This window comes from Diospyros lotus, chromosome 4, assembly GCF_014633365.1.
Source record: "Diospyros lotus cultivar Yz01 chromosome 4, ASM1463336v1, whole genome shotgun sequence".
Taxonomy (NCBI): domain Eukaryota; kingdom Viridiplantae; phylum Streptophyta; class Magnoliopsida; order Ericales; family Ebenaceae; genus Diospyros; species Diospyros lotus.
Window position 1 is genome coordinate 18,512,068 of NC_068341.1, and position 13,386 is coordinate 18,525,453.

A 13,386-nucleotide genomic window follows, 5' to 3' on the forward strand; every position below is an offset into this window, starting at 1 on the left:
CAAATATAGGGACTTATTTAGCTAAAAATATATTACAGGGTGTGTTTGGTCAAAGAGCCCAAACTAGGAAGTATATAGGGAATTTACTATTCTATTTAAAATTTATGACGTTTAATTTAATAAGTTTTATGTTAATTATCATCTATAAAATGTATCCTTTTCTTTTTTTTTTTTTTGTATTTAAGTTTGGGACAACTATGAATAAGGGAAAGACTCCCAGCAGTTCTTAATATTAAAGGCCTTTACTCAAAGAATCATGTTATTTGTATATGAGAGAGTTTGACAAGTGAGTGTATAGGAAGATATATCGCAATATTTTGACATCAAAATATCGCGATATATCACGATTTTTGTTCACCTTCTTCTTTTTCACTCTCTCCCCTCTTTTTCCCCTTCTCTTGTCGTTACAACTGACTGCCTGTCGTCGCCTCTCTCGCTGCCGTTCTTCTCCTTAGTCGCCTGGCCTCCTCTCGCCGCTACAACCTTGCCACCTCGCCTCCTTACCGTTGCATCCTCCAGCAATCGATTCGCCTCTCACCGCTACATCGAAACCCTGATGCAGAGGCGAGGCGATGGTAAGAGGCGAGCTAATTGCTGCATGATGTAGCGATGAGGAGGCGAGGCGACAACGGTGAGGTGACAAGGTTGCAACAGGGAGAAGAGGCTAGGCGATAAGGCGACATCAGCGATGTTGTAGCAACGAAAGGAGACGAGGTGGCATTGAGAACATGCGAGACAACTGAGGCGAAGAACAATAGCAAAAAGGTTGGTGACGGACAGTCGGTTGCAGCGACGGCGCCAAGAGAAAGGGGAGAAAGAGGAGAGGTTGCTGGAGGGGAAATGGGCAAAATGGTTATTGAGAGAAAAGAGAAAGAGGTAAAATGATTTTTCAAGTCATCTGTAAACCTACTCGTAAAAATCTTATCTGTAAAAATAACATTATTCTTACTGAAATCATATATGGAAGTTGTATATAATATATATATATATGTGTGTATTCAAATTCAAATATATTATCGATTTTGTGTGTGTGTGTGTGTGTTCAAATTCAAATATATTATCGATTTTTTGGAGTAGTCAGTTAAATGGAGGACATTGTGAAAAAGGAAATTATCCTCAACTTAGACCAGCAGTGCCGGAACTATATAAAGTGAGGGTGCGAATTGCCCCCCCAACTTCTAAAATTGTCGTTTGGCCTCTTGACGTTAAGTATATAAATTATTATATTTTTTAATTTATGTTAATTATTTAAAAAAATTATGTTAATTTTAAAATAAAAATGATGGGAGGCAATTAAGTAATGCCTTCGACCCATGATCTTGACTCGGCCACTACTGTATACCACTATGCATGCATGACAGTAAAACAATAAAACTATTAATTGTTAGTGACAGAAACTTTATATATATATATATATAAAAATAAGGGATTTGCATGTATATATATATATATATATTATGTGTATGAGACGACAAATTTGTTGGCATGATTAAAACAGTATCACAGGTACAGCCATGATTCCTTCGATCTTGATAAGGATAGAAATGGTTTGAATCACATGAGAGTTTCCGTTGCTTAAAAAATTATTGGAAAATAATTAGTTCAAACTGGCTGGATTTGGGAAAAAACACAATATAGCATTGTTCCTACAAGGTCAAGCGGGCCGGCCAAGGACGGCCACCTTGTCACCGTCTTCTTCCATCTCTTTCCTCCCAACCACCAGCCAGCCTCTCTCCCTTCACCACATGTCTTCTTCTTCTTCATAATGATCATCATCATCTTGTTCTTATTCCATCTTCCTTCTTCTTGTATCTCTCGCCCGCTTGCCAAAACACCATCTTCAACAATAATTCCCTCAAGCTGGTGCAGGTGCAGTTCCATTGAGCCATGGGGAGCGCTCAGGCAAAGCTGTCGATAAGCTCGCCGCCGCCGCTTCCACGGGGGAAGGCAAAGTTGAAGATGGAAAATGGGTATGGCGCCAAAGAAAAGAATAATATCATTGCGGCCAGGAGATCCACTGGACAGAGGGTATCAAGGCAGGATTCGGGGGGCCTGGTTGCCGGGCCTGAAACTGGCAGCAATAATAGCAATAGTTCTAGGCAGAGTGGTAGTACTGGTGGCAGCAGTCGTGGAAGTAAAGGCGGCCAAGAAGAAAAAATTGTGATCACTAGGAAAGAAAAGGTTGCTGCATCTTTGAAGCTGATGGAAGAGGAGGAGCTAGTCAATGGCTGGCCAAAATGGCTCACTGATAACATCCCCAAAGAGGCTCTGGTTGGTTTAATCCCAAGAAGTGCAGAGTGCTATGACAAGATTGATAAGGTGTATATATATACGCTTTTTAAATAATAACAGATTTGAGTAAATTGGCAAATTAACTAGCTAGCAGTGTTGAACACGATGTATTCGTATATTTTCCTATGGAGAGTCATTTATGTTCAGTAATTTAGTGCTTTTCAGTTGTTTGAATTGTTATTGAGGCAAAGAAATTATTGTTGATTCCACAGGTGGGGGAGGGGACTTATAGCAATGTGTATAAAGCTCGAGATAGGGAAAGTGGAAAGATTGTTGCCCTCAAGAAGGTTCGGTTTGATACCTCGGAGCCCGAGAGTGTTAAGTTCATGGCACGAGAGATTATGATATTGCAGAAGCTAGATCATCCCAATATTGTGAAGCTGGAAGGCTTGGCCACGTCGAGGATGCAGTACAGTCTGTATCTTGTTTTCGATTATATGCAGTCTGATCTAGCCAGAGTTATCTCTCGGCCTGGGGAGAGGCTCACCGAACCACAGGTCAAAATCTTGTTCGTTTTGCTATCGGGTAAAATTTTATTGGAAGAAACTAACAAATTTTCCTAATTGCTAACTTTGGAATGTCGATGCAGGTCAAGTGTTATATGCATCAACTGCTTTCAGGTCTGCAACACTGCCATGAGAGGGGGATTTTGCACCGGGACATCAAGGGATCCAACTTGTTGATAGACAAAAGTGGGATGCTAAAGATTGCAGATTTCGGCCTTGCAAATTATTTTGATCCTCGTAGAAAGCAGCGTCTCACAAGCCGAGTTGTGACTCTCTGGTACAGAGCTCCCGAACTGCTCTTAGGAGCTACAGAGTATGGTGTTGGCATCGATCTTTGGAGTGCCGGATGTCTCATGGCCGAGATGTTTGCAGGGCGGCCACTTATGCCCGGTAGAACCGAGGTAATTCTGTTTGACCAATGATCTAGAGTTTATTTTCGGCATCAACTTTAGCTCATCCTAATTTCACATGGAAGAAACAAACTTGAGATTCAACTCAAGTTTCGATTTTGAAGTTATGATGAAATTAGCACTTGTTGGGCTTTCATTTACGGTATTGAGTTTAATGATCTTACTGCCAGTGGCTAGTCTCACCATTGATCAGTTTTTCAATTAAGTTCAGGTTGAGCAAATTCATAAGATATTCAAGCTATGTGGCACACCCTCTGAAGAGTATTGGAAAAAATTGAAGGCGTCAAAGACATTCAGACCGCCAAATGTATATAAATCTAGTTTTCGGGAAGTATTTCAGGACTTCCCTGCATCTTCTTTAGGCCTGCTGAAGTCTCTTCTTGCTCTCGATCCTGCATATCGAGGCACTGCAGCTTCTGCTCTCAGAAATGAAGTAAGTGCAGATTTAAATCCTTACTAGTGCACTGGGAATGAAATTATAGGGTTGGTTTATTTAGGTAATGTTTAGTAAATTACAGGCTTGTGAGGCTATGCCAATCTGCACACTGAAATACATATGTTTCTGCCTTACATTAACATAATCTTTTGAGAATAATACTGTGGTTCGTACATGCTGCTGACAATTTCATTTTGGTTGCAGTTCTTTTCCTCGAGTCCACTGCGTTGTGACCTCTCTGGACTACCCGTAATCTACAAAGAGGATGATGAACCAACTCAAACCAATCAACGAAGAAGGTAAGTTAATTCCCTGGTTTTCTTGCGGTAAATCCAACCTTGTAGCTGTTCAGCCTTCTATACTCAGAACTCAAGACAGTAAAAGAACCATATTTTCGGAGTAATTGTAGGGAACTTTCATGTGAATGCTCTTTATTGAAACATGCTGTTTGAACAGTTCATGCTTGTCATCCTCCGGATCCTGAGTATGCAAGAATAGGTCTCTTAGTGACTTTGTTTCTCCTGTAGGCGTCGCAGTTTTAAAGTGAGGCAACGGTTACAAACACAACGGGAGCGGCAGAAAGAGGATCTGGCTGTGGAGAAACCAATAGGAGATTCTATTTCTACTAAAGAGGTATAAATGTGACACATTTAAGCCTCTAATTGATATTAACTTCCTTGGAAAACATAGGCTAAGCTATTCTGTTCTATACCCTAGTCGACAACATTACTTGTCCTGTGCCGCAATGAGTCATCTCAATTTTCTTTCTTTTTCTTTTCTATTATTATTTCTTGCAATATATTTAGCTCCTATGCAGTCTAATTTTGTTTCCTAATAAGCCAATCAAATGGTCATATATGCCTAAAACTGCGAAGAGTTGTCAGTTTTTGGCTCAGTATTAGGCTCAATTTAGAACTGCATTCCTCTTCTCTACTACTATGTTAAGCAATTGTAATTGCATTTGTTTGGGGGAGCTGATGAACATGAAGGTGGAACAATAAAACCTCTACATAATGTCATCTTCAGGAGCTAGAGAAGATCACAGAATCAAACATCCAGCTGGGAAGCAGTGGACCTAGTAGCTCATCTAGCCTGCAGCAAGCTCAGCAAGAAGAGATTGCGTGCCCTTTGCTCTCCCCGGATGTAACATCTCGTAAAAAGATATCTCCTTCTAGTGAATCCCATCCAAATGCTAAGAAGAACATCAAGAGCCGGCCTCCCTTGCCGAATGCCAAAACAAGAACTCTCAGAAGCAAAGACGGCGAAGGCAACGTGTACAGATTGAGTCAAGTTCAGCGGTCGATATCCACAAGGGATTTCCGAAGGCTGGATCAAAGAGAATTCATCAAACTGCAAGCCACCAACGATTAGGCAACCTTGTAATGGTCTATCTACAGCAGACCAATATTTTGTTCTTTGAATTTTGTCAATTGTTGTATCATCATCATGTTCTCATTCAATACAATTTTTCCCTTTCTCTTTACTTCTCGTGTCAACCTAATGAACTGAAGCATGAAATATATACTGGTTTTTGTTCTTTCATAGAAAGATCATGCATTCCAGATTGCGGGTGTTTGGAGCCTGCAATATATTCCTCTTTCTTGGCCTTTTTTGTGGGTCCGGGATCTCATCTCATCTCACCTTGTTGAAAGATGTCAATGGATTGTCTTTTGCCTTCAACTCTTTGTTGTTTGTCTTTAGGCCTTGCCCCTTCGGTTTCGTCTCCCATTGCCTTGCCTGGCTTAACCCAATGACACAATTCATCTCTAGGGCCCGCCCTATGATGAATTTGGAACAAGCACAATAAGTTTGGCATTTAGAATCAGATAAATATTGGCATGTTGTGATATTGGTCTTTGTTATGACACAATCTAGCTTTACAAGTTGTCTTTTTCTATATCCCATGAGCCTTGAGCATTGGTCGAGTCATCAGGCAAATTGGAGTGTATGGGGAGCACACTGCAATTTCTAGAGAATGCTCTCTAGGATCCTTTAGGTTGAATTCTGTTTTTTTTTTTTATATTTTTTTATTGTTAATAATATTAATTTTAAGGTTGAAATGGATTTTTTTTTTTTTTTTGGATTGAAAGCCTAAAAAAAATTAAAAAGTAACAAAAAATATTTAAATTATTAATTTTAGAATAAAATTTACGAGTATAGATATCCATCAAATGCCTATTACCCCATCCATCATTATGAAGATGAGTGCAATTTGATACAAATTTAGAAATAGTTTTAACAATTCATTATTTATATACCTCTTTTTGTTAAATAAAAGTAGATATAAAATACCCATTGGGGATGAGTAAGGGCACCATATTCGTTAATTAAGATCCAAATTGTAAATTGATGTATTTATTTTGCTAATTAAGAATTGAAAATCAATTGAATAATTGAGGGTGTTTATTCAGTTTGGACCAGATCAGACTAATCTTAAGTTAGACCAAACTAAGATTGAAATTTGTAAAGGTTATGGACTAAAAATCTGACTAGTTACTTACAGAAAAAAAAAATAAAAAATAAATCTGACTAGCTAGTTAGGGCTGGGACAGTGCTAGTTCAAATCGTTCCATATTTTTTTTCCTTCTTGTATATATATATATATTTTAAAAATATCATATGTATTATGTATATACAAAATATTATGCACTACTATTTAATGTAATTATTATTAATATTTAATATTATTTATTATTATAAATTATAATTAAAATATATTATTATTATTATTATTATTATTTAATAACCATAACTAATTTTCGATCTTAGAGTGAAACTGAATCGGACTGGACCAAAAACTAGTTGTGGTTAATATTAGGATTGATGGACCAAATTGAAGTCCTGAGATGAGATCCTAGACCAAACCTATAGCTCCAAATTAGAATTTGATCACCTCTAATAATAAGATTTAATATACATTTTTTAAATAAACCAATAAATATATAGAATCTACACATAAATCTCATAATACTTAAAAAAATATAGTATGTTTTTTTTACTAAGTAGATATCTAATATGTTAAAGTATACCTTAAAAATATTAAATAAATAAAACCATACCTACTTTTACTTTAAAAAAAAAAAGTGTGCGTTATGCCAAATAATTGGCTTGGGTGTGATAAAATGGGTTTACAATCTAAGAGGACGGGTCAAGTTACGAAGATAGGCTGAAAAATTAATTCGAACTAGAGTGGACCATCAAGGCCAATACCAAGTGGGTTAAGTGGGCCATGGAAGTGTTTCGAGGTTTCGTAGCAACCAAAATAGGCTGAAAAAGTAAAGAGCCAAGGGATTATCAGTTATAACCGAGTGACCTTCCTCCACTCCCCACTCTTGGTTAGTTGTTTCGGCCACACACCAAGCCATCTTGCTATCCCCCAGCCATGCCTAGTCAAGTCACATGACTATACAACATTGTACACAAGACTTAGAAGCCAATCGAGTGAGTTGGGGGGTCATTCAATTATAACCATATACTAATTGTTATTTAATCCATATACTAATTAGGCCATGCGAACCCTGCGAGACTTAGTTGAAATAGCTCTCGAGATGCTCGCTAATAAGTGCGAGTCTCCTCTTTCTATATAAATATGAGACTCTTCCTCCTAGCAAAGGTATGCTCACTACGCCATTTAAACTCTAATTCATCTTCGAGCTAGACTGACTTAAGTATCAAAAGATCTATGGGTAACCTTACTCGCGCCCCTAACTTACTTATTTTTTTGTAGGTCTCTCGGTTATCTCAGGTCTCTCAATTATCTCAAGTCTCTCGGTTATTTCAAGTCTCTCAGTTATCACGACTCTTGACACTAAGGGAGACACTTATCGCAAGGAGACTCATAAGACATCCCAAGAGCCACAAGCCATCCCGAGAGTGGCAGGTCTTTTGTCATCCTGCAAGTCTCTCATCATCTTGCCGGTCACTTGTCACTTTGAGTCTCTCTCATCACTTGGGGACTCTTCCGATACTTTGGGACTCTCTCATCACCCAACTCGTTAAGGTCATTACCCAACCCATTGGAGTCACCACCCAACTCATTAGGGTCATTACCCAACCCATTAGAGTCACCACCCAGCTCATTGGCTCACTTAGTTTAAAAGACTCATACCCAAATCATTGAGGTCAATACCCAACTCTTTGGGTCATTTGCATCTCACTCTCTCGCATTACAAATTTATTGTTATAATCGAGCAATAAGAATTGGCACCGTCATTGGAAAAAGATCAAAAAGCCAAGAAACCCAATCGCAATGGCCCGAAGAAGAAGAAACAGATAGACCTCTTCGAATGCTGAGACTCACACACCTCTACAAGACTCTCAGCAACATTCATCGGAGACCTAACTTCAAGTCTCACACCTCAATGTATAACATGCCCAACATGGGACATACCTCTCTAATCAGCTAGGCTTATCGAAACAAGTCCCACCAATGGTCCCTTAGGTAGAGTATGAGGCCCTGACAACAACATATGGAAGGGATGCAGGTGCTTCGAGAAATGGCCTGGATGTTGCAAAACATGGTTCCCTACAGTATGTGGTCATCAACCTTAAGGAAGTTTGTGCCTAAAATAGCTCTGCCACCTGAGACTCTAAAAAGAGTGCCAAAAGATGACTCTTACCAGGAAGCTACGCCAGGGATTCATTTGAGGTCTCCCCCACAAAGGACACATTCTCGAGTTTCCTCTTCTCTCCAAGTTCAAAACCAATGAAGATATAAGGGCTGATAAAGACTGAATTAGGTTATCAAGTAAGGAAATGTCTTGTCATTCAAGTGAATGTCTTATCAAGTTAGTTTATTCAACTTTCAAACCATCACTTGAATTAGGTTATCAAGTAAGGAAGTGTGTTGGGCTTACTTTTTTTCAAGTAAAGAAAATATGTTGTGTAAAATATCAATCGCTCGATATTATGTCTCAATCGAATGTATTAAGTTTTAAAGTCAAATGATAAAAAGCCTCTGATCGAATGATATGTTTAAAATTCTTTAGGCTTCAATGCATTATCATCAATCGGTTGATAAAACTTTTCAATAGCATAATATATAATCCAGTCAAATAAGAAAAGTACCAATCCAATGATAGAGTGGTTAGTGTGTGCCAAACTTTCTATATCATGGTAGTTATCGACTAGCACCTTGTGCTCATTTGAGTATCTCTATTTCAGTCGAATAGGTTGTTGAGCCAACTTACTCCATTTAATCCCTAATTTAAGTTTTGATGATTTTCAAAAAAGATACTTTTAATAATATACAAATTATAAACCCTAATTATTTCTAATTAATTTATAAAATATTTTTTCATAGTATATGTATAATCAAAATTGTTATTTTCCATTAAAACTATTTTTTAAATAAATATAAAATTTATAAAAAAAATATTTTTCTAAAATCTGGACCAAGAAATCGACTTCTGCTTTGGAAAGTCGATTCTAGGTTTTCCAAAAGTCGACTTTTGTATAACTTTAGTTGACCCAGCCGAGAGCATTTTATGAAAAGTCGATCCAACTGAGAGTCGTCTTTTGAGGAGTCAACTTTTGTTTGGAGAAGTTGACTTTCAATCTTGGAAGTCGACTCTCATTCAAATGGAAATCGACTCTCATTTAGGAAAGTCGACTTTCCAAGTCCAATGGTCAAAAAATTTTACCATTATACAGATCGTCTAGCATAAACTATAAATATTTAGGGCTCAAAATTGTGAAAAGTTTTTGCATTTTTGAATATCTAAAAGCTCACACAAGCTCTCAAGTTCTCTCAACATCAGGGTCGACACATGGGAGTTGGGGGCCCTAGGCCATTTAAAATTTGGAGTCCCTTTAAAAAAGAATAAAAAATATGAAAATTTTATTGGGGCTCCTTTTTAATACTACAATATTTATCATCAGAAATTTATTGGGGCCTCTTTTGAGTAAAAAAATATTTTTAATATGAAAATATTTAAATATTTTACTATTGAACTTGGCAAAAAAATATTTATTAGGCCCCTCTTTTAGGGGGCCCTAGGCATAGGCCTAACTAGCCTATGCCTTAAGCTAGCCCGGCTCAACATATTTCCAAGCAAATCCAAGGCTCTCAAGCTTCATTGTCCATTCATCCAAGAGCCTCAAGGCAAAGTGAAGAAGAGTTACTCAAGCTAAATCCAAATATCTCCATCAACTGAGGTTAATGCAATAATTTTTATCATTGCCTTGTACATTTGTGTGTATTAATTGTTTCATTTGTGTCCAAGAGTGGACAAGTATTTGTATCCATTTAAACCATTGTTGTGAACTAGTTTGGTTGCCTAGAACCGGTTAAATCCAGGTGTGTAATAGTTTTCAAGGTGAACTAAGGGAAAACCTTGGTGTTGGATTTAGTGGAACTGTAATACCTTATATTTTCGTGAAGTTGTCATATATTTTAAGTGAGTTTAAAATATCCAAAAAGTGGCTTAATAGTAAAATAAATCGTCGAATCGATAGCAGGGAGCGCCCCGGACGTAAATACCTGAGGATAAGGGTATGGCATTAACAAGCATCTTGGGACGTGATTTATGGCATCGAAAGAAATCAAATCTGAAACAGTTTTTGGTATAGCTGTGATTTAACCTAGAAAATTGAATGATCGTAAGAGACCTCCGAAAAATCAATGAAACCCTGAGGGGGCTCCATTTTTACGTAAGGATCAACCTTGAAGTGGTTTCGGGATGAAATAAAGGTCTTGTAAGGGTGCAGGAATGAAATCGTCCTTATCGAGTAAGGTTGGAGTTATTAATTTTGCATTTTATGTATCGTAATGAAAATTAATTTGATGTTTGAGGATGTAATTGCAATTATAGAATTACCTAAGAGAAATAAGGATGAAATTAGGAGTTCATGTGGTAAAATATTAAAGTTTGAGGACTTGAAATCAAGGCCAAAATGGCATTTGGAAGAAGCTTGAGGCATTAGTGTAAATAAATCCCTTTGGATTTCAAGATTTATTCCAATATAGTTTTGAGTCAGTTTGGATTTCAAAAATCAATCCAATATGGTTTTGGATTTAAAGCAACATTCAATTCTAGCTTTGAGTCTTTGGAGTCCAAAGCTTATCTAGGGACAAGTGGTGATGTGTGATTGGTCCGGGGAATCTATAAATAAGGCCATGGGGTTGTTCTCAAATAATTCCAAGTGAGTTGGGGATTGAGGGATTCTAAGGTAAGGATCATATTCTTGAAAGAATTGAGAAAATTCTACAAAAAGAAGGGAAGAAATCAGAGAAGAAGCAAAGGAGAACGGGCCTTGCTGGAGTTTCGGGTCTTCTTCGGAGTTTGCCCCAAACAGTTAGAAAAAGGGCAAGGTAAGTTTGATTTTTTTTTTAATAATCCTATAGAGGGGGAAGAAAGGGACCCATAAGTTCAAACATGGGTCAAATCGGAATTAAAATGAGGGAGATATGATTGAAATATAAAAGTGACGCAGTGTTATCACAACAACATGTGAATTAAACGCGTCGGGAAGAGGCTGCGCGTGAAGGCGCGTGGGCCACCTTCCCAAGAAGCGTAAGGTGTCCCCTTGCCTTGAAATTTTCCAGTTATGTCCCATATTTAATGCCCTTCAACCCTATACAATAATATTAGAGGTTAGGTTTACCAAAAATCGTGTTTTTGTAGAAACCTAGGTTGTTTGCAGTGAAACCATAACTTCCAAGAGAAACCTTTAAGGTGAGACTCCTATACTATAAATCCTATTTTTGTTCTCTTTTGTTAGACTTCTATTACATAAAATGTGTTTTGTGAGACTTCTATACTCCAAATCCTATTTTTGTTCTCTTACGTGAGACTTCTATTACATGAAACGTGTTTTGTGAGATTCCTATACGCAAACTCCTATTGTTCTCTTGCATGAAATCATGTTGCATATATGAAATGTGTTTTCCTAAAAATATATGATGTTGGCTTTCAACTGTTGCATTATAAAATCCACGTGACCATACTGTTATACCTATATGTTGTTGGTCGAATGCAAAAGTCAGATATCCCTCGAGAGGTGCTATGCGTGAGCCATCGAGAAAGCTCTCGTGAGGAAGACCGTGAGTTTAAGGGACAACGGATGTGGTGTTTGCATGAGTTCTATGAGGTTGGGCCGAGGTGACATGGTTATGGACCTCCCAAGAGGCACTATGTGTGTGCCATTGAGAAAGCTCTCGTTGGAGGACACTAACATGTTCATTAGGCACATCGGAGTAGTCATCGTTGTTTCCTCATACGTTTTATGATGTTTTGCCTTTGATATAATTTTGATGATTAAAAACAATTATATTTTGATGATGAAATAAAGTTAAGAGAGTTCAATGTTAAAGAATTTTATGATTCAAATATTCTTTTTCATATTATCATTTAACTGTTCAGTTTTTATAAAGAGAATAGTCGACTATGTGTTTGTGTTCTGTTGACTATACCTATGGATAGTCGACTATGTGTATAAGTGATGTCGACTATGCTTGTGAATAGTCGACTATGTGCCTAAGTGCTGTCGACTATGCCTATGGATAGTGGACTATACCCAAACTTCTGTCGACTATTATGCAAGCTCTGTCGACTATGAAATTTCATATGTCGATTATGTATGTGTATGATATTATAAATTTCATTTGTATTTTTGGATGTGCCGACTATGTGAAAGTATTTGTCGACTATCAGTAGATTTGGTTGAACATCTGTCGACTATGCCTTAGTTTTGTTTGAAAATATAGTCGACTAATCTATTTTGTCTGTCGACAGTTTGTTTCTCAGAAAGTTGTAACAACTAGTTTTTCATTCTCCAACGGTCACAAAACGGCTAGTTTTGGGTAAGGCTCTTGGGATGCTTATAAATACAACTCAAGGATGATTAAGAAAAGGCTAATGGATGGGAATGAAGTGAAGTGAGCTTAAGGATTATTTCATACTTCTCGATTTACATTTATGCTTCAACTTTTCTCTCAAAAGGCTTTGTACTAAATCTGTTTCATTTTATTCAAGCCTTCTATCTTTATTGAGAGACATTGAAACTAAAAGTGTATACTCTTAGAAACTCTCTTTTATACACTTTTTGTATTTCCTATTTTGTGTAGCTAGAGGGCCTACTTGGTTTAAGTAGGGGATTTTAATGGATTGTTTGCAAAATCCTTAGTGAAGAGCTAAGGTAGTGGATTGGGCTTGGGTTAAGCCGAACCACTATAAATCCTTGTGTTCATCTCTTGCTTGTGCTTTTATTTCATTTATTATTTCAAGCATTTCAATAATCCTCACTTGTATCGAATTTTTCATCAAAAGGATTTAAAGTTCAATTAAGTTTGTAAAATATCCAATTCACCCCCCCTCTTGGTGTGTGCTATAGCACCTCCCGGTCCAACATTTTATACCTGTTCATGCATTTATATAAACTGTTTTGGAGTTCTCACTAGAATATTCATCTTCTAATTGGACTGTGTCCCTGGAATATTCAAACGTTTTAGGTTTGACAAGTAGCTCTAAGGGAAAAGAAATGGTTGAAGGATAAGCTCGTTTTACTGTTTGTAGCATGTGTTTAGCATATCTTTAAGTATGTATGAGAAATTCAGTTGATGCGAACCTTATTATGTTTTGGTTATATTTGAGGCGTTCAGTTATCGCTTTCGAGAGATGATATCCATGTAATATCTTTTGTAGACATCTTGAACGATTTCCTATATGATAAATAAAGCGTTATGCATATGTATCATATCAGGTTCGATCTAGTTTCTGCATTTAAAATTTTAACACATGTC

The 13,386-nt window shown here is 37.2% G+C and overlaps 1 protein-coding gene across 1 annotated transcript; it reads left to right on the forward strand.

Annotated features, from left to right (window-relative positions):
- Window positions 1–1,650: 1,650 nt before the first annotated feature.
- LOC127798915 (probable serine/threonine-protein kinase At1g54610) lies at window positions 1,651–5,127 on the forward strand. Its single transcript, XM_052332560.1, has 7 exons — window positions 1,651–2,319; window positions 2,505–2,789; window positions 2,882–3,199; window positions 3,420–3,641; window positions 3,849–3,943; window positions 4,172–4,277; window positions 4,671–5,127. Exons 1-7 carry the CDS (start codon window positions 1,888–1,890, stop codon window positions 5,013–5,015), a joined length of 1,803 nt encoding a protein of 600 aa, XP_052188520.1. The 5' UTR covers window positions 1,651–1,887; the 3' UTR covers window positions 5,016–5,127.
- The last annotated feature ends 8,259 nt before the right edge of the window (window positions 5,128–13,386 follow it).